The sequence below is a fragment of the Gallus gallus genome, chromosome 5 (assembly GCF_016699485.2).
Source record: "Gallus gallus isolate bGalGal1 chromosome 5, bGalGal1.mat.broiler.GRCg7b, whole genome shotgun sequence".
NCBI classification, from domain to species: domain Eukaryota; kingdom Metazoa; phylum Chordata; class Aves; order Galliformes; family Phasianidae; genus Gallus; species Gallus gallus.
Genome location: NC_052536.1, coordinates 16,369,327 through 16,389,959, shown reverse-complemented (window position 1 = coordinate 16,389,959; position 20,633 = coordinate 16,369,327). Strand labels below are relative to the sequence as shown.

Below are 20,633 nucleotides of genomic sequence, written 5' to 3'. Positions count from 1 at the left end.
ACATATTATTTCTGTATCTAGGTACACCTTGACCCCTGCCAACCCATTCCGACTTGATGGCTTCTGTATATCTTCTATATATATCCTGTATATCTAAAGAAACATTTGCCAAAGGAGCTCGGATTATTTTTCCAAGCTGAAGTTGATGTCTTGAGCAGTCACATGAGGAAACTTACTGCCCTTGAGATGGCTGATTTTCAGGTCTGTGCTTGACATCTAATAGTTAAGCTGTAAACAATGTGAGATCTTGCTCCATTGTTTCAGATGGGATCTGAAACAGAGATTGTCTTCAACAATTTGAGGCTTGTGTGGGCAAACAATACCCTGACTTTCGCCTGTGGGCAGCACGAAGAATGCTTCTGCTTCACACCAACACATAGCCAAGAGGAGACACAGCTGCCAAGTAAGGCTGTGCACGCTGTCAGCTAAGTTGATGGATCAGTCCCTGGGCAGCTGTGATGTTTGTGTGCAAAAGGATACTGAAAGAAATAATTTGGACTACCGGGCTCTTCCTCAATACACCAAGATCGTTCATCTGTTGCCTTTGAATGGCAAGGGCCAGGATCTCCCTCCTGCTTTGAACAGTTCAATGAATAATGGCCAGGCGTGCAATTAGCTGCTAGCTACTGAAAGTAATATGACAGAAAGTCGTGTGCAAAGCACTGCCAGATGCAGAAAATGAGCTTGCCAGTTAACAGATGCGAACGTCATTTGATGTGAAGCCCAGACAGAGCGTGATAATGCTCTAATACCAGGCTGCTTCCCAAGAATGCCCGTAACTGCACTCCTGGAGGATGAAAGAAGGCTTAACCCAAACCAAAGGAAAACACAACGGAATAAAGTTAAAGCACTGCGATGGTAGTTTGAGACAGAGAAGTTTTGGTTATAGCTAAACCTGAACTCTTTTAAGACAAGAGTGAGAGACGGGCCTTCTGTTTGCCCCCAAGACACTGTGATGCATGGTCTTTCAACCCAATGTTTCCTATTCCGGCCAAGCAAATCTGCTGCTGTTAATGTTGATGTGCATGTTTGTGTAACTTGTGATTGATCTAAAAAGCAGAATTTACAACTTCCCTCATCTTACTGAGATTTGATCACGGGTGGCACAGACTGTTCAAGCTACAGGGGAAATATCCCTGTTATTAATAGGCTATTTGCTCAGTTTCTTACAAACTGTGCTGTTGCACAGCCCTTCATGGAACACTGTAATGAGGATTTATGCGTGCTTGGTCACAATGAGACTGGAAAAAAAAAAGCAATCTTCCTTCTAGTTCACAGCGTGCCTCTGCCAGCCACAGACAGAAGGGTCAGGTGGCAGAGAACGCAGGCAGCAGGAACACGTACAAAGCAATCGTTTGGAAGTAGGTTCAAGGTGAGTCTATCTGGAATACTGAGCTGTGCTCTGCAACCAGCTGGCAATACGGAGGCCTGCCTGAGCATAAAGCTATACAGGGGTCTGTGCTTTGAGAGGACAACTGACTTTAAGCACGCCCCTCCAGCCAAAAATACCACGCTCTGTAAACAATAATGCAACTCTGCCCAGCGGTTACAACTTATTTTTTTACATAAGAGTGAGCGTGGGAGGAGAACATGAGATTTCAAATGTACCTGGCGGCCTGCGAAGCAACGGGTACCATCCACCTTAACTTAACGACCTTAATTACTCCTGACGGTTAATTGGCAGGAGCCACGGAAAGCCGTGAGACCAAGGAAGGCAGTGGCTGCCCGTTGCTTTCAGACACCCAGCTACAAAAGCAAACACACCCCTGTGCCTCACCCGCGGGCAATCACAGGTTCAAAGACCAAGTAGGACTTTGCAGAAGGGGCTGCTTAGGGGAAAAATTAAGTCAATTGGAGCTCGTGGGCTCAGTGATTCATGCTGCCGGTGCTTCGGGTACTCCGACAAAGGTCAGCATTCTCTGTTGTCCTAGCACAAGTCGAGGTCTGGGGAGCTCAGTGTTATGGGGTGCTCTCAGTTCAGAGAGGAGATTTCTGGCCCTCGAGGTTGCTCGCACAGCCTGCCTGAAATGACAGAAACCTGAAAGTCAAATAAAACGACCTTTATTGAAAACGAATGACCGCGCAAATGGGACTGAGCAGCTGAAATCATCATCCTGGTATCAGAAGTCCCACTCGGACCTTTGATTTCCCAACGACCTCCTTATCATTCGGCGTGACGTTAAACTGATGTCCTAAAGCCCCCACCAGGTAAATGGAACAGCAGCAGGCAGGCCGCGTTTGGTGTCTCTGTTTCTGCGTGCCTCTGTTCATTGCCGTGCTAACGTGAGGGGAGTTTCCTTCCCAAGGTCATTACCACCCAGCAGCCATGGCGCCTTACGGTGTGGAAAGCACTGCTAAATGGGGCTTCGTATGCTTTTCCAGTGCAAATTACTACATGCAGAGTACGCGGTCGGGGTGAGGAGCAGCCAGCACAGCGCAGCTCTCTTCTTAGTGTTACAGTGAGCGACTCGAGCACTTCCCACCCAAGTCTGAGAGCTGCACGCTGCTTTTAGGGAACAAACGCAACGCTCCCTCGTCCTCAGGCCTACAGGCACGGTGTCCGTCAGGGGACACCGCACGCACCCCCAGATCCGTGGCTAGGCGGGGAGCACACACACAGCTGCGGCACGGCCTGGCCAGAGCTGCTCTGCGGACGTCTCTGGGTCACTCCGCACCTCTCACTCCGCCTTCTGCGCACCGCCGCTCTCGGCAGCAGGGCGCCACGGCGCCGCCCGCGCGGGAAGGGGCCGCGCCGCCGGGGGAGGTGCTGAGTCACGGCGGTCCGGCAGCAGCCCGGCGGGCAGCGCCCTTAGGCCACGCCCCCTCCCCCCCTCCCCGTGAGGGCGCGCTCATACGCGGTGACGCTGCGGCGGTATAAAAGCGGCTGCGCGGCGCGGCTGCTCCCAGAGCGCGTCGGCGAGGCTGAGCGGAGCGGGTTCCTGCGTCAACAGTGCTTGGACGGAACCGGCCGCGCTCGGGCCCGCCGCCTCCCCCGACCGCCACCGCAGCAGCCGTCGTATCCACCGCATCTCTCTCTTTCTCTCCCGCCAGCGCCATGGCTACGCCTCCTTCCCAGGTGCGCCAGAACTACCACCAGGACTGCGAAGCCGCCATCAACCGGCAGATCAACCTGGAGCTCTACGCCTCCTACGTGTACCTCAGCATGGTGAGCGGCGGAGGGGGCCTCGCGGGGCGGCCGCGGCCTTATCGGGGGCGGGGGCCCGGCGGCAGGGCAGGGCAGGGGGCGGCCGGCGGCCCCGCGTCTCGGGGGACGAGCCCGGGCAAGGCCCGGCGGGGGGGGCGGCTCCGGGCGGTGCCTCCCGGCGCAGCCGCGCTGTGTGCCTCCCCTCAGGGGAGGGGGCGGCCCGCGCCGCTTGCTGGCTGTGGGGGGGGTGAGGGGTGAGGGGAGGCTCTTATCTCCGGGCGAGCCTTGGCCGCGCGTTAACTGCGCGTCGTTGGCTGTTATCAGCGCAGCTCAGAGCTGCTGGGCGGCTCTGCCCTTGGGGCAGGGCTGGGGAGCAGCGGTTGCCCAACGGAGCGCTTGGCAGCTCTCCCACTGGCGTTCTCTGGAGGCAGGCTTCTCGGGGCCTGGTTTTGTGATGAATTAGGAGGAATCCGTGACATCCCCGGTTCTGTGCTTGCCTTCTTGGCTTGGCACGCAACTCTTGTTTCAGCTGTGGCAGAGCCGGGTGCCTTCAGTCCAGACAGCGGCTCTGACCACTGCAGGCAACTTCTTAGCTGTACTGTATTGCAGCGTTCTGGTGTAGAATTGAACTGCTTGCTGCTGTCTTACTGCAAAGATGTGAACCTCCACTGCAAGCTGAACGCAGCTGTTGGTGATAGGTGGTACACAAACACCGGTGTCCTGTGAGCCTCCAGGCTGCTGCTGTCAGAGCTGAGAGCTCTGCGGGTTCTTGCCTGGTGGATAAGTGGCACAGATACAAAGCTTTCTGTTGAATTCTGGTCTGTGTCTTTCTCTGAAGAAAAAGGAGCTGTGGGATGGCTTCTGACAGCTGTCACAGATCTGGCTTTCAAGAGCTGGTTTTGTGTTTGCTGTTGAATAGGTGTTGTGCTTCCAGTTAAGCTTTTCGCTTTTAAATGTAATACTAGAGTTTTCTCAGAAGTAGGAAGCATGCTTGCTAGTCTCATACCTGCTAAATCTGGTGGAGTATGCATGAAAGCATTGGTGCAGAAGTACCTAAACGTTTCTGGCCACTCTTAATTTACTGTTAGCAGGTGTCACAAGTCAAAGTTCGAATCATAACCACTGTGAATGACCTTGAGTCCACAAAAGGAGTGGAAAAGCACTCCTTGAAAGCAAGTTACTCGAGGAGGCAGAACAGAACTTAGTGGTGTGTGGGTTTTCATGTATTCAGAAGTGAACCACAAATACCAGTTAGTTGTGCTTACTGATCAGGGCATGGATTAAAAACTAATGAAACTTAATTCTAGCTGGGAAAACTGAACTTTCCACGGAGGGAAGACTTTGGCCTTGTTACCTTGCTCCCTGTTGTACTGCTGGTTACCCACAGGTTGGGCTCTAGCCTTCTTGAAGGGCTGAGATGTTTGAAGTTACAGCATAGACTTTGCTTTGCGTGGATGCTAGAGTGAGACTTGAGTTTCTGAGCATATGAATTCTTACTTTCAGTCCTACTATTTTGACCGGGATGATGTGGCTCTGAAAAACTTTGCCAAGTACTTCCTGCACCAGTCCCACGAGGAGCGTGAACATGCTGAGAAGCTGATGAAGCTGCAAAACCAGAGGGGTGGACGCATCTTCTTGCAGGACATCAAGGTGAGTACTAGCTCTCTGGGTTGTCATGCCTAATGCAGAACTAGTCTTGGGGCCTGTCTCCAGGCTGTAGGGGAAGGAATTCCCCTGTGAGGCCTCCTGCAGAAAAGCAGCAGCAGTTGCCAGTGGTTGAGCACATGCGTTGCTGTGATCTGAGTGTGGTGATCAGTCTGGGCAAAGTCTAAGTATGCACATTAACTTGTTGACTGACTACTAAGAAGCACTTCCTCCATAAGAACAGCTGCATATACACAGCTTATAGTGGTTGTAGAGGGGGGTGGGAGTGCAGGAAGCAGCAAACTAAAATATAACTGGTTCGACTATCTTAAGTTCAACTGCACGTGCCTTCTTGGATCTCTACTCTTGTGATGAGAGTTGAGATCACAAAACAGTCTCTTTCCAGTTGTTGATTATGACTTGCTGCAAGACTTCATGGCATGATTTGCTTGAAGTCCCTTTACTCATTTCCTGCTGTTTTGAATTACTAATAGTGTGATCAGTTTTAATGTATAGCCATTCTTCATGGGGAGAACAGTGACAGCCACTTTAGAAAAAATATTTTTCAAGTTGCATATTTGGATATCTTAAACTGCTTTGTTGTCTTTGAGATTGTACCTATGCAGTGGCTTAACATGGCAGGCAGCTCAGCACCACACAGCTGTTCACTCCATCCCCTCCCCACAGGCATGGGAGGAGTGTTAGCAAAAGGACTTTAGGGGCTGAGACAAAGACAGTTCACAGGACAGAAATGAAAGGGAATATTAGGGATATACAAAACAAGTGATGTGCAATTGCTTACTGCTTGCTGGCTGGTGCTCAGCCAATCTCAGGGCAGCAGCCCACCCCTAGCAAACTCCTCCAGTTCTATTATTCAGCGCGATACCATATGGCATGGACTATCTTGCAGTTTCAGTCAGCTGCACTGCTTCTGTGCAGCCCCAGCTCCTTGCTGGCACAACAGGATGAGGAGCTGAAAAGTGGTTGCCATCTAGTGCAAGCACTGCTCGACAACTCAAACATCAGTGTTATCACGCTGTTTTTCTTCTCAGTGGCATCATACCAACCACTATGAACAAAGTTTAGCACGTTTGAGCCAAAAACAGGACACCTACTGAGATGTTTAGGCCATGAGATTACAAGGAAGGAAGAAAAGTAGTCCTAAGTTTCAACCTTCCAAGGTTTCACTGGACGTAATGTGAGAAGAACTTACAGAACAGATACGTGTCTGTTCTCTGTGACTTTTAGTCTGCATTCAATTCTGTCCTAAGTGCAACGTGAGTGCTCAGGTGTTGTTTTATTTTTTTTTCCAAGACCCAAATGCTTGAGCTTGGTTGTGTTGAAGGAGTTTTGAGTACCAGAGCCTTACTGGAGAACTGCGTAGTGCAGCAAGTTGCTTTTTTAGATGGACTTTGAGACCGACCTAAAAGACTTTGCTCTGTTGATTTGTTTGCTTTATAAAAAAAATCTGGCCATGGGCTTTTCCCTTTTAGAAACCGGATCGTGATGACTGGGAGAATGGACTGACTGCAATGGAGTGTGCCCTGCACCTGGAGAAGAATGTGAACCAGTCGCTGTTAGAGCTGCACAAATTGGCAACTGAAAAGAATGACCCACACGTAAGTGGATGCTGAGGCTAAGAGTGTAGCTGTGCAGTGAGGGAGCTTGTATGTGGCTATGGATGTGGGTGTGAATTGTGTATACCTGCTGTTCCTTGTGGCCAAAGAGGAATGAAGTAGTGTAGCTCTTCCAGGAGGAATGTCCTGGTGCTTTTTTTTTAAGCAGAGGACCAATTGTATCAGGGTGACAAAGGTCTGTCATAGAGCATGGGGTGTGTAGCTGTGCTTAAACCCTTTTGTTCCTGTTCTTCAGAACAGAAGGCACTCATGAACAGCACTTTGCAGAGAAGTATGTTTATCAGTATGCAATAGGCTTGATTCTCTGGGGACTTCTGCTATAGGATTCCAAGGTCACTTTTGGGGATGATAAAAATTGCTGACACTTCAGACCGCTGCAATCCAGACACATGCTGCTAACCTCTTCCTGATAGCTAAAAAAGCCTCAGTCCAGCCTTGGCAATGATGTCTGTAGTAAAGCCTTCAGGTGTGAATTAACTTGTGTTTTCAGACTACTCTTGAAAATACCCTGTGTGAGCTAGAAGGATTTATTTTAAAAGCAGCAACATAGCTGACCGTTCTACATGTATAAATGCTCGTGATCGTGTAGTGCTGTGCTAAGTGCTTCTTAAATACCTTCAGAGATGTACTTGATTCATCTTTCCTTAGTAGGACTTTTCAGCAGGATGAGCGTGTTTGGGCCTAAACTTCTTTATTCTCCCTTCCAGTTGTGTGACTTCATTGAGACTCACTACCTGGATGAGCAGGTGAAAGCCATCAAGCAGCTGGGTGACCATGTGACCAACCTGCGGAAGATGGGGGCACCCAAGTATGGCATGGCAGAGTACCTGTTTGACAAGCACACCCTCGGGGAAAGTGACAGCTGAAGGCTTGCCAAGAACCACCCTGTGGGTTTCAGGGGGACTTCTACTTCACTGGTCCAGCAATGCATGCATCTTCAGCTATCTAGATAAACAGTTCTTTTACTCTGTACCAAATATCAGCCCTCTTTTCTCTTGTGTTTTGTGTACTGCCCTCCATCCAATAAAGTGACTTGGTTCAAGATGGCTTCTTTGGCTTTTTTCTTCCCCTTGCGAAGTGTTTGTGCAGGACTGTGCTCTGGTCTTAACTGAGAAAGTGATCTTGAGCTGAGCGTGGATGAAGAAATAATATGGAGGAATTGTTTTAACTTGAGTATTTTAGTGGATACCACTGGATGGGGAGAAATCATGCAAGGATCGCAGAGGAATTGAAGCACATTTCAAAATTCCTTTGCCACCAAAGCTTCTGTCTTAATGTACAAGAAGAGGAAGGCTTGAGGCTCTATGCTTCCTAAACTGCTGCCTGTGAATTTAGGTGAGATGGTGCCTGTCTAACAAAAATGGCACTACCCTGGCATACAAAGTCATAATACAGAGCTCTTGCATCCTCCTTCACAACGTAAGCTAGATAAACAGTGGTGCAGGTACTGTCTCAAAAGGTAACGCATGGGGTGTTAGGTATGGGTTGTAGTGCCATTTGCCCAGCAAGAACAGCTGTGCTGGGCAGGCAAAGGGTTGGAATATTGTGCAAGGGTGTTGGAAGGGAGGTGGGTGGACTGAACTTATGTGCTCTTGTGATTGAAGGGAACACACAACTTTCTGTGAAAAGAGGAAGAACTTCATGGTTTCATTAAACTTTTATTGTGTGGAAACTAAAACGAGGAAGCAAGTGGGCCTGGACATCTGCCTTGCTTTTAGGGTTGGGTTTTTTCTTTTTTTAGGGAAGACTTGTTAAGAACCTTAGCTTTGTGTTGCCTGCTACCATCCAGATGACTTCTCTGAGTACTTTCAAATCAGCAGTATAAGAGAACTTGAAGCAATGTCAATACCATTGATGGCAGCCACTTGTTTGAGTAGCCTTACCCCATTGCCTCACTGCTGCTGGAGAACATCAGCTGGACAGGACTTCCTGAAGCGCTGTGGCTCTGTATCACAAATGTTGTTTCTCGGTCACTTTGTTTCCCTGGAGCAACTTGTGCAAGTCCTGGGCCTTATGGCAAATAGTAGTGTGAACTTGGAGCTTCAATTCTCACTGTAATTAAGTATCCTTAACTACATACCTCTTCTGCTTTGGGCTATATCTGCACTCCGGAGTCTTCAGAACAGTATGTTCAGCTATGGTTCTACAGTTAGGCATTTGTAATACCTAATGCTAGAAGTCTTGTTTTGCTAGAGTCTGTAGAGATTTTTTTTTTCCTCTTTTTTTCTTGTTGCAGCACTGAAGTCAAATGCCTGCTGCTATGCCTGAGTCCAGCAGTGGTGAGTCACTGGTGCTGGGCCGGAGGTGAAAAATAGTCCAGAAACATGAATTCTGGCAGCACTGCCCTTCCGTTAGGAGGATGAGTGCTAGTGTGGGCCAGGTGTGAAGACAACGCAGTATCACTTCTTGGATACCTGGCATACGTGTGTGTGTCACTCTCCTCTAGCTGCACTGATCCATCTGCTCTTCACATACGCTTTCACTTGCCTCCATGATCACCTCCATCAGCCCCACGTAGTCACCCTCAGCAAGAGAGATGCCAGAGTCATTAGTGGATGGACTTTCTGCTCTTCTTGTCTCTCTCGTAGGAGGAGCATTGCTACTTCTGTTTGCTGTATCTCTCACGCTCCTGGAAACCTCTGATGGATGCTGGTCTGGTGCACTAGCTGTGTCTTCTGAACTTAGGCTGTGAGTATCAGGGCCTCTGTTCCCTATGGGCGATCTCTCCAGCACTGGAGATGAGACAGGAGTGAATGAGAAGCAGAGGGAGGTGCTGCTGCTGGGCGGTATGTTGCCAGGTTGGGGGAAGGCACTCAACTGCTCACAATTGGAAGTGGTCGTTGCTGCGTTCTCCAGGGTCAGCCAGGGTGGGTGGGAGCCTTTTAAACTCTTCAGACTTTTGAAGCTGCCCTGCTGTTCGTGGTCTGGGGACTCTGCTAGGAAAGGGAATTTAGGGCTGTCTGATGCTGTGGACAGAGCTGCTGGACTTCCAGTGATGGCAGCTTCTCTGCTTTTGCTGCTAGAGTTGCTCTTTTCTTCCTCCACCATTACAACCAGTGAGTCAGGACCTTTATTCCGTTCTGTTGGCCAAATAAAGGTTTCCTTTGCGCCTGAGCCGAGGGAGCTCTGGCTTTTGTACGTGTCACTCATCCTGGAAGGTGAGGAGTTGACGACATCCTTAAGAGAATTTGAGCAGGCAGCTATGCTGGAGAGCGCGGGCGGCTTCTTGCGCCCTTGGCGTCTGGAAGGGAAGATCATGGGGATGGAGCTGATGGGTGTCTGTGGGGCACTGTAGAAACCAGGTCTCTCGTAAAATGGGGTCGATATGAAGGCGTCAAACTCCCTTAGTTTTCTATCCTCGCCGTCCCAGTGCTCCTGTGAGTTGGTGTCTCCCCTTGGGTGACTGATGTTTCCCGACTTGCCCATGTCTTGGTATGTGTAATGGGAGAAGGGGGACGTGGGCTCCCCTCGCCTGCGCAGTAGGTTCATCCGGGAAGAGGATCTGGAGAAACTCGGTGACTGGACACCCAGGAGGCGGCCCAGGTGTCCCAGTAGTGGCGTGGAATGGTTTGCTTCCTCGTTCTCTTTAATTTGCTCCAGGGGCTGGAACTCCATCTCTTCTTTCTGCATGCTAGGGAAAGGCAAAACAGGCTGTTATGCAGCCACTAAAGATGGTGCTTTCTGGCAGTGAGGCTGGCAGCACAGGGAACGTTGCTTCCAATGGACAGCTTCTCCTGTGTTGCCACATCAGCTATATGTTAGGCCCTACACTACAGGGATGCTTGCTGTAGAGGAGGGGGGCAAGAGATCGGAGGTATTCTTTGTGAAGAAAGATACTGGCTGTCATCTTTGGACAAACCTGTAAGTATTTTAGAGAAAGGTTTCACAGACTAGAGAGGAAGATAGTGTTCTTTCTTACTGGAGTATAATATCCTGCACTGCACCTGCTCTAAGGTGCAAATGTGGTCTATTCTGACTCCCTGTAGTTGCGCTTACCTGATATCAAAGGTTGATCCAAGGAACGATGGGCGTTTGTATTCAGCAGTGGCTGCAGTGTAAGGTGGTTGTGGATCAGGCTCGTTCCAGTATAGGTCCTTCTCCAGAATGGGCAAATCCTGATGCATCTCATCCACTGCCATAAGGGAGACCTGGGGGGGACAGCAGGAGTCTTGAGGTGAGCAGCTTGTTATCAGCAGGCAAAGGGATGCAGGGCAGAAGGCAGCAATGTAGCATGGAAGTGAAACAAGCAGCTGGATTTGCTATGTGGTTTCCTGTCAGTTGTGGGGGCTTTTTGGTTTTTTTGTTTTTTTTTTTTGCTTTTGGCATGGAGAGATTTGATTAATTAGGAGGAAAGTGGTAGAGGAGGAGAGATGAAAGCAATATGCTCACTAGAACCGCTGAACTTAGTGTTAGGGAGTTCTGAAGGAGGAGAGTTATTGCACAGAAGAAACCAGAGGAGGTGATTATAGGTGCAGGCACGGTGTGGGAAAAGCCAGGGAGAGGCAGGGATGATGTGTCATTGAAAGGCAGCGAGGGTCTGAAACAGAATCTGGATCCATCTCGTGTGCTGGAAGATGGACCAAGGGGTCAGGTGAAACCTCAGGTGCAGTCCTCAGTGTTCCTCTGCAGGTCAGGAGAATTCTGCCTTCACTTTACCTGCAGGTTCCTGTCGATGAGCCAGTTGGTTTCAAAGTCATCATCGTCCTCCCCAAAAGGGTTAATTAGCTGCTCGGCCACCTGCACGTGGAGAACACACAGCAAAGGTCATGGTCATACCCACCCCTTTCCCTGCAGGGAGAACATCTATTGGACAGAGCCTAGAACTGCACTCAAGGCTGATGTGCCCTGAATTTGGAGCAATTCTGGTTCTCCCAAAAAAGAGGTGGCTTAAAAGCAGAAGCTTGCTGGTTACTGGGAAGCATCGATATACAGGTAATGCAGTCCACTGCCTCTCTCATCCCCCAAACTTAGGAAAGTTGAAGCTGATTTTCAAGTGAGGTGCTTAGAGCCTGAGAGCCTTAGGGTTGCCCTTAGCTCCCGTTGGCTCTCCGTTTGTCTCCCAGCAGCTGGCACGTTGCCTGTAGGCCACAGCGCACAGCTGGGTTCTTTGTGAGTACTAACTGGGAAAAACCCAGTGGGTCAGATTCCAGCTCCAGGCGTAATTTCTTGGACGTACCTTTAACCAGCCAGCATAGAAGAAGAACTGCAAAAACGTAAAGACAGGCACGAAGAGATCCAGTTCGTGGCCAGGGTACGCTTTTTCAGGATCCAGGAACTGCCGCCCGATCAGACAGGCCAGGAAGAAGCTGTAAACAGCCACGGTCACCACCTGGGAAAGATGCCAGGGGACACACCAGAGACACTTCAGTTCCCAACTTGCTTTCTCAGCATCTTCTCTTCAGATCCCACCCCACTTACATCAAAACTGCGGCGAGCTGCTGGCTCGGGAGCCTTTTGAAAGCCTTGTATTCGGTTACAACAAGCTTCCCCTCTGCTGTTTGCAGGAAGATTGATTTCCACTGCAGAAAACTTTAAGTGTACCCTCTGCCCTTCATCAGTTATGTGCACTGCATTTCACTCCGCGCTGTCCCTGGAATTACATCTGTGCCCTGATAGTTCCCTGGAGCCCCTCACGATTTGGTCAGTGCTGGTAAGCCTTTTCTATATCTGGCAGGGGAACCCTGAGCGTTTGTGCCAGCTCTGGTTTGGTCTTAATGAAGGATATTTTTATATTTGCCTGCTTGCTTACCCGAATTTCAGGCTACAGTGAACTTTGTACTTTTTCTCTGTAATCATGAGACTGGGAACTTCCACTTTTCAAATTAATAGCAGCCGAGGCTCGTGTCAGGAAGGAAGGTTCAAAACAAACACCCAGCATCACGAGACTCTTGAGCGAGCCAGGCACTACCCAGCAGGGAACAGCACAGGGCTGCTTCAAGATGCGCAGACAAACTTTGCAGTGTGGACGGGCAACCGTATCAAAATGGGTCATGCACTGCAGAGAGGAGATTCTGTTCCAGATCATCTGGCAAATCCTGCTCACAACTCCAAGACCCAACTGAGGCTGCTGGAGGAGCTGTCAATTTGTGCCCAGTCTTTTCTGCAGCCTGACATGGCTCTGTTTTGTGGATCTAGACTACAGCGATACCTCCCTCTCTGCAGGGCATGGATCTGCATGTATCTGTGTTTCCTGTGCACTCATATGGAGCACATTATGGGTAACTAATTACTCTCGGAGAGTGTTTCTGTAGAGGTGGCTGTGTATTACAGAAATAAGGCTGGGTGGTGTGTGTGCTTATGGGTTATGTGTGTGTGAGAGCCAGTATGGGGCCTGCACGTGCAGGCATGGATGAGAGGTCCAATCACATGTAGCATCAGCATGGTCTGTGTGTAGGGCAGGTATGGGGCCAGCGGGGATTCCAGAGCAGCATGTGTAGGCGGGCAGTGCAGCCATGGATTTGGGGGAAGCTCTTCTCACCTGGGTGTAGACCAGGGGAATGCTGATCCAGTCATACCCATAGAGCCGCCCGCATTGGCTGCGCAAAGTGTTGAGCTCCTGCAGTGGGAAAAAGGGAAGACCTGTTGGCACTACATTTGTGTGTCCTTGCCCATCCCCTCCTGTTCACACCTCTCTGGAAGGTGGGACTCAGCCAGGGCTCCATTGGTGTCCGGCCCTTCCCCAGCAGATCTCCAGCAGGGTCTCACACTTGCCATGGAGGAAATCCTTACTGCCTGGATGACTCTGTCTGAGACCTAAGTCCCTTCCTAGCTTATTTCATAGCAGAGGTTATCTCCACAGTGAGTATCTCCACAGATCAGAGGCAAAGATCTTAGAAATATCCATCTCTCTTTTGATTAATGAGCCTAGATAAATAGCTCAGAGGGACGAAACTCATTCCAGGCAATAGAAACAACATAGGTCTCTCAGCACATGAATCTTAGAGAGGATGAGCTGCTTCAGAGTCTTTTTTTTTCTCTGCAGCCATGCAAGGACCAATGCCAGGTCCTGCCTGTGGAGCATGGCCTGAGTCCCAGGACTATCCAAGGGTTTTCAATAGTGAAGTTTTCTGCAGGGACCTTGGTTGTTTAATATGCTTTTGACTTCTGCTTTTTTCCAGACACGTGCTTTGCTTCCTTGTGGCTTTACAATTGTATCCTAGAGACATTCATTGGGCACTGGAACGTATGAATGCTGGAGAAAGGTTGATCCAGAACTTGCTACATGGGTGTCTCCTGTGACTACACCCAGATAGGAGTCAAATGATTCCTGCCAGTCCCAATTTTGTGAAAGGGTGTTACATTCTTTAGCCTCTGCTGTGTGTGGCATCACTAATGTGTCAACAGGCCATGAACAATTCTACTTGGTTACCAGCCGGAGAGTGGCAATGGGGGTATTTCCCGTCAAAATTAATGTAATATCCCCAGGGACAGACAAGGCTCACTGTCTGGACTTCCTACCTCAACATTCCTGTTCCTTGCCTAACCTCTGGAAATCCCTGCAGTTCCACCCGGAGGACTGGATGAGGATCTCAGTTTCCTACTGACTGTCACTCACATTCAGGATGCCTTGGAGCAGCACGCTGTCCCGGATCCTCCCCTCATTCCTTGCTTTCACAGCCAGATTGGAGAACCACACGCATGGGATCCAAAACTTGTTGTGGGGGGAATTCAAGCTCTCAAACTTCTTGTGCTCTTCAGGTGTCATGAGGCCTAAGTGGAAAAGAATAGACGAGAGAGGAATGGCCATAGAGAGCAGAAGGTAGTCGCCTTCTCTCTTTTTATGATCACAGGACAGACTTGGGCGTTCAGCCTTTACTGAGCGTATTTAGACAGTTGTTGAGAACGTGATATTTCGTGTCCCAGAACTGCACCATCTCTGCTCCAGAGTGGAGGTCAAGTGGCAGGGTGCTGCAGTCTGCCTGGCCTACAGCCGTGCCGAAGGCAGTACTGGTACTGACCTGCCCTCACGACGTGCTCCATGCTGGGGAAGCGCTTGTAGACAGCGGTGCTGACGGAGCGCAAGATCAGCACGCTGCACAGGTTGCTGTAGCGCATCAGGGTGCGGCGCAGCAGCCGCCCGTACTCATCCTCCCCGTCCACGTTGCAGGAGACCAAGTTCATGATGCGGTCAGGCCATGGGATGCTCTCGTACTGCGCCCACCAGCGGGACACCACCAGGGACACGTAGAAACCTGGGGGTGAGCCAAGCAAGTCAGCCATCCTGAAGGAGGGGAGGTGTGTGCTCTTGGTTAGGAAGGCTGCCACTGCTCTTATGGGGATGAGTGAAGGCAGACCTAGAGGTAATTTGGATCTCCAAGCCAGACTCTAGCTTTCACAGCTTATTTAGAGATATTTGGTCCTTGCTCCCCTTGGCGAACCGAGAGCACACCAGTGTACCTGGGCAGTGAAAGCTGTGTGCATACCTCACAGCTGCAGCATTAACTGATGTATTTGTCACAACGGCCGAATGAGGGGACTGCTCAGTGAATCCTGCCTGCTTGAAGAGCTGTGTCAACCCAGGGTGAGAGAAGAAATGCTGCCCGCTTCCCCTCCCTATGTGTTCACAGTCAGAGCTCCTTACCCAGCACAAAGGACACAGGGATTAGCTCAGCATAGCTGTTGCAGTAGAGTGCCAGCTTCTCAAACATCAGCCTTTGGCTTTCACTGAGGATCAGCCTGAAAGGGAGGAACAGAAGTATCAGCCTTAAGGAGGAGACCGTGCCTTGTTGGGCCCGTTATTGGGCCTGCTTGAGTCTGGCAAGGAAAAGCAAGGATGCATAACCATGACACAACGATGCCGTGGGTGTGGGGTGATGTGGAGAGCACTCAAAACACCCTGCTGACACGTCCAAAGTGGTCGCTGAGTGGTAGTTGTTGCAGTCTGATTAGGGAGCCCTATGTTTTTCACCCGGGGGAGAGTGCTATCTGGAACCAGGGGTTTGCCATAATGCTTGGATGTGCACCACATTTTATTAAATATCCTGCAAAATGTCATTCCAAGCACTGCTCATGTCAACAGTGCCCAATGCGAGTTCCTCTTTCTTAGAGCCGCTTTCCTGCTTCCATGCTGCATTCACCCAACCAGGGCAGCTCCCTGGCTTTTCCCACCCAAACCAGACCCACCCCGGCGCATGGCTGCCTTCTGACAGCTCTGCAGTCCCAGAGCTGATGTCTGCTCTCAGAAACGCTTCCCACTGTGGAACACCTCCATCACTTAGTTCAGCCTCGGTCTCTATGTGCCATTCTTCTCAGGTAGTCATCACATGCAGCTTTTCGTCTCCAGGAAGAGGAACCGTGCTCCTCTCCAGGCCCAAAGAAGGAAATCTTTCAGCTGCTCAGCCACTGCAGCAGCGAGGAAAGATTGGTGAGTGGCTGCCTGGCTCCTTTTTCCCAGGGCTGCTGTCCCAACCCTGAGTTGCTCAGTTGTCCTGCTCTGGGACCGGCTGAGAGCGAGGGGATGCCGTGCTGCTGGTGTGAGGATGCTCACCTGTAGACAAGGCTGATGGCGAAGTAGAGGGAGATGAAAATAAGGAACTCAGAGTAGAGGAGTTTGTAGATGCTGCCTTTCCATTGGAGCAGGAGCTGTGAGAAGGTGCCGAGGCGGGCATCGGCCACGCGGTTAGTGTATGTCACTGTCATCACAGGTCCTGGGAGAGACACAAAATGAGCACATGTTGAAGCTGCCGAGCAAACCTGCACGGAGGGAGGAAACAGAAACCTCAGGTGTCCCAGCAAGGTGGGAAGGAAGGAAGAAAGAATGAGAGAAAGAGCTGAAACCAAAATACGAACCTGTCGAAGTCATTCAGGTAGAAAACCAAGAGGAAGCATAGGGTGGGAAATGACTGTGATGTGCTTACCGGCTTCTTCCTGTGTTTTAACTGCATGTGAGCGATGGTTGCAATGACAGAGAGCACGCTTTCTGGTGAAGCCCTGTGTTTCTAGTGTTCGATTGTCAGTGTTCAAATGGAGCTGCTTGATGGGGGTGGACAGAGCCCACACGCTGCTGTCTTCCACACAGACAGCCATATGAGATTGAGGATCAGTCTCATGAGCTCCAAAATTCCTTACCCCGTTTTTACAACAGGTATAGATGTCCTTAAATCTGAGCTGATGCGCACAACCAGACTATGCCAGCCCTGGTCCTGGAGGCAAAACAGCCTTCCCTGTCAGAGAGCTGAGGGATGGGTTTTGGCTGGGCTCGCAGAGCACAAATTCCAGTAACTCCACCTCCCCGGCCTTCATTGTGAGATAAATTGTGCTGGAAGAAAAAAGGATTTTTATCCAATCGTGCAGCATCCTTGCTGCACTTACTGTTTTCTAACCCTGGGTAAATAGTTTTTTATCACCAGTTAATTGGTAGACTGACATTCAGATAAACCTGAAGTTAAGCATAAAAATGAAAGCCAGTGTAATCCGTGCTAGTCGTGAATAATTATTCAGGGCAAAAATGATGGAATTTCTAAAATCAAAACACACTGCATTGCTGTTAGACATTGCTTTGGCACTGAGGTTAATAGTAGAGGAGCCTTGGGCTCTTTCCTGAGTTATGGAGACCGGGAGGTACTTCCAGGGCTGATTCAGCCCTCACCGGTCTGTAGCAGCAGCTGTGGGCAGGTGAATTTGTGCCCATCCTCCTCATTTAAGCATCACAGTGAAAGGCCTATAGTTAGGTGGGGAAAACTCATGTCCAAGGCAGTTGGTGCCATGAAGATAAACTACGACTGTTGGCTGCTTCAACAAATGACATCTTTGTTCTGAGTTGGGCTTCTTGGTTCTGCTCCTCCTTTGGGTTTCCCTGTCGTAACTCTCCCTGAGTCCCCCAGCCGTTCTATCGGAGGGGCAGAGCTGGCACCTGCCCTGCCAAGAGCTCCCCAGCTGCACAAACGCCCCTTTCACTGCAGACTCGTACACATTCACGCCTTTCCCACGTGTATTTCTGGTCAGTGCACAGGATTGAGAAGTGTCTCGTTACTGCCCCAAAGGCATCACGCACGTGAGCTGTACAGATGAGAAGCGTATGGAAATACATGCAAATGTGCTGGGGGCCACTTACAGGAAGCAGAGTGTTTGCTTTAGGCTTCGGGTCTTGAAAGCGCTCAAGGAGACTCTTCATTGCGTAATTCAAATGCAGATTCACTTTTTACCAAACATGGAAAACTTCAGCTCTTGTCTATGTAAGTAATGGATGTCGCCCACCTCTGTGCAGTTCTGCTCAGGCACAGGACCTGGGGCTTTTCCCAGTGCTTCTGCCTGCAGCCCTGTGCTCTTAAGGCAGCTCCTTGCCTGCCAGCCTGGGCGCTTGGCCCTGGTTGTCACTTGGCAGCTGGCACGCTCGCACTGCTGCTTGGGGTTGGGGTTGGTGGTGCGAGGCAGCTCACTACAGCACCGGCACAATGGTGTTGGTGGGGCAGAAGAGCCGCCCATGCACAGAGCCCACACAGCCCAACTCCCCATAGGGTGACAGGGAGGGTGGCACCGCCAGCCTTGCGCCTCTGCTCCCCGTCTGCTAGCATCAGCGTGGCAGGTCCTTCTGAGCTCCCTGCCGCACCTGGGAATCAGCTGACCCTGACCAGGCTGCGGGAGTCCCCAGCAATGAGGATCTTGCAGCAGCAAACCGGATTTGCCTGTGCAAGTTGTGTTACCCACCGCGTAATGCTGCAAACAGACACGAGCGCCTATTGCAAGTGCAGAGAACAAAGAGATGCAGCGGACAGAGAAAGCAAGAGGAGTGATGAGCTCAGACGCCCAAGAAGATCGACAGACTGATCAGCTAATCTTGGAAGGAATCTCTCCGCTCTTGTGAGGACCAGATACTCACAGTCACGGGCTCCTGAGCTGCACTGGAGACGGTGGAGGTTTGGTCCTGCATGTGTCCTCGCTGGGTCCTTTGTGGCCAGCACCACAGCCTGCCTTTCCTTGCCCCCTTGGCTCATGGGGGGATTGAACCTGACAGATGCGGTGTACTAAGGAGCCTGAAACCCACTTGGGAGCTGCAGCCGGTCACTTGATGCCATAATCCTTCCTCATTACAAAAGAGACTCTGTTGTCTTTTGCCCTGTTCCTTTCTAATCTTCTGAGTAAGCCCTGCGTGTTTATAGAGGCGGCTGAAGGAGGGGGAGGCAGGGCTGGCCGCTCCACACTGCCGCTGCTAACTCCTGGCACAGCCATGGTGGCTGCCAGAGGAGAAGCATTTTCCACTAATTCTTTCCTGTTTGGTCCCTTTCTCTGTGTCACAATCTTCCGGGAGCCCCAGGAGATTAAACAGAGCTGGAATTCTGCACAAATGCTGTAAGGTGTGCCCCCCTTTGGGGCTCGAGCAGCCCTCTCTTCCCCAGGTGCTCCTGGACGGTTGGATTTGTGAAACACCTGGCCCGTGCTCTGCCAGGCTCCCAGCAGAGGTTTCTCTGTAATTCATTGCCCTTCTCTCTGTCTCTGCTGTCCCTGAAAGAGGGACTGACCCATCGCAGGGACAGAATCCAGCACTTGTCCCTGTTAAGCTTCATGCAGGAGATGACTGCGCAGCCATCCCATTCGCTAAGATCTCTCTGCCAGGCCTCTCTATTTATCACCAAGGGAGTCAACACTGCTCCTAATTTAATATCATATGCAAACGTGTTTAGTATACATTTGAGTCCCGTATCTAGAGCATTTATAAAAACATTGAAGAGAAATGCCCCCAGAACGAAGCCCTGGGGAACCCCACTAGATGCTGGCCACCAACCTGGTGTAACTCTGTTTTCTGTAACCCTTTGATCCTGACCCATCAGCCAATCGTTCACTCACCGTATTATTTTTTTGCCTAGTCGTATGCTGGGCATTTCATCCAGAAGTGTAACACTGTGTTGAGAGCTTTGTTTTTCAACTGGGACCTCTACAGATAGCCAAGGCCATAGAAAAATAATAGAGAGGTCTTGTGTGTTGTGCAGCTAGCTTGAGGAGATCCCTGCTCAGCTAAGCCAAACTTCTGCCCCACCTGCATCACGTTCTGGAATCGCCTGTTCTTGTGCTCTTAAGAGAGAACACTTAAGTGCCATGGGGGACCAGCACCGATGGATCCCAATGCCTTCAGAAGCAGTTTCCCAGAGAACCTTGCCAGCCTGATTACCTGAGCCACCTGAAGTCTGCTCTGCCACCTGCTTTCTGCTCGTTGCTTTTGGAATTTGTCTCTGTTGCCCAGGTAATAGCATCTGCCCGCTACACACCTCTATTGCCTGTCAGCTTTTGCTCACCCGCTGTAACATTCAGTGTCCTGGAGACAAGGAGCTGCCCTGAGCTGTATCAGCAGCAGGGATAAATTTGCCCAAGGGAGGGTTTCTCCTTTGTGGGAGGCTGAGCCTAGCCAAGAGCAGGGGGTTGTTTTGCTGCTTCTCTGCAACAGTCCCTGCCTGGCAGCTGTCTAATGTGGGCTTTCTAGCACAGCTCTGGAATTGCTGTCAATAGTGGGTAGATGACAGTTGAAAGCGTGGGACTCGGTGCCAGTGCCTGAGGTTTTAGTTCCCGTGTGGGCTGTGGTGTGTTCAGTTATATCCAGCCCTGATTCCTTTTCAGCACTGGTGGAAGCAATTTTTACTCCTGCCTGGCACTATAACTATGGAGATCTCCCGATGTTTCCAGCTCTCTGAGCAGAAGCTGTCCTGTATTGGATCACATAATGTGCAGAAGGATACGGGCTCACATCTGGTGGGAGTAAGGTGCCGCAACCCACCATGTGTTTGGGAGGGCTGCCACCCACCCCACATGCAAGGAGAATATGCAGAGTGCAGGGGCGGACCTGGAGCGCTCAGCCTCACCGGGGCTCTTCCTGCACGAACACCCTGTGTCCCTGGGTGCATTGCAGCTCCTTGGCCCTGGAGCCAGGGGTGACTTTCTTGGGGCAGGAAGGAGGGCAGGGCAGAAGAGAAGAGGCAGCATGATGCTTCTGCTGTGTGAGATACAGAGCCGGCAGGAGAAGCATGGGCATGGGGAGGGCCACGAGGAGAAATTCACATTCACGGTGTGGAGCAAGATAGAGCTCTTATCAGTGGCCAGATGCTGGTAAGTAAGGGGTTACTTCACTGGCCCAACCACAGCAAACCCGATTGACTGATGCAGCACATGGCTTTGCACCTACCCTATCTATGAGTGTCACGAGCAGTGTTCACCAGGGCCTAAAAAGCCCGGCCATCCTGCCCTTCTGAAGCCTTATCCCTGGCCAGCAATGAGGCAGT

The 20,633-nt window shown here is 50.7% G+C and overlaps 2 protein-coding genes across 2 annotated transcripts; one reads left to right on the top strand and one right to left on the bottom strand.

Moving 5' to 3' along the window:
* The first annotated feature begins 2,905 nt into the window (after positions 1 to 2,905).
* FTH1 (ferritin heavy chain 1) lies at positions 2,906 to 7,468 on the top strand. Its single transcript, NM_205086.2, has 4 exons — positions 2,906 to 3,166; positions 4,649 to 4,795; positions 6,283 to 6,408; positions 7,134 to 7,468. Exons 1-4 carry the CDS (start codon positions 3,056 to 3,058, stop codon positions 7,290 to 7,292), a joined length of 543 nt encoding a protein of 180 aa, NP_990417.1. The 5' UTR covers positions 2,906 to 3,055; the 3' UTR covers positions 7,293 to 7,468.
* BEST1 (bestrophin 1) lies at positions 7,213 to 18,493 on the bottom strand. The gene is made up of 10 exons (XM_421055.7): positions 18,245 to 18,493; positions 15,914 to 16,073; positions 15,008 to 15,102; positions 14,385 to 14,618; positions 13,982 to 14,136; positions 12,905 to 12,982; positions 11,603 to 11,755; positions 11,083 to 11,163; positions 10,423 to 10,574; positions 7,213 to 10,057 (listed from the first exon to the last, which is right to left on the bottom strand). The coding sequence occupies exons 2-10, from the start codon at positions 16,063 to 16,065 to the stop codon at positions 8,869 to 8,871; spliced, it is 2,289 nt and encodes a 762-aa protein (XP_421055.3). The 5' UTR covers positions 16,066 to 16,073; positions 18,245 to 18,493; the 3' UTR covers positions 7,213 to 8,868.
* Between the last annotated feature and the right edge of the window lie 2,140 nt (positions 18,494 to 20,633).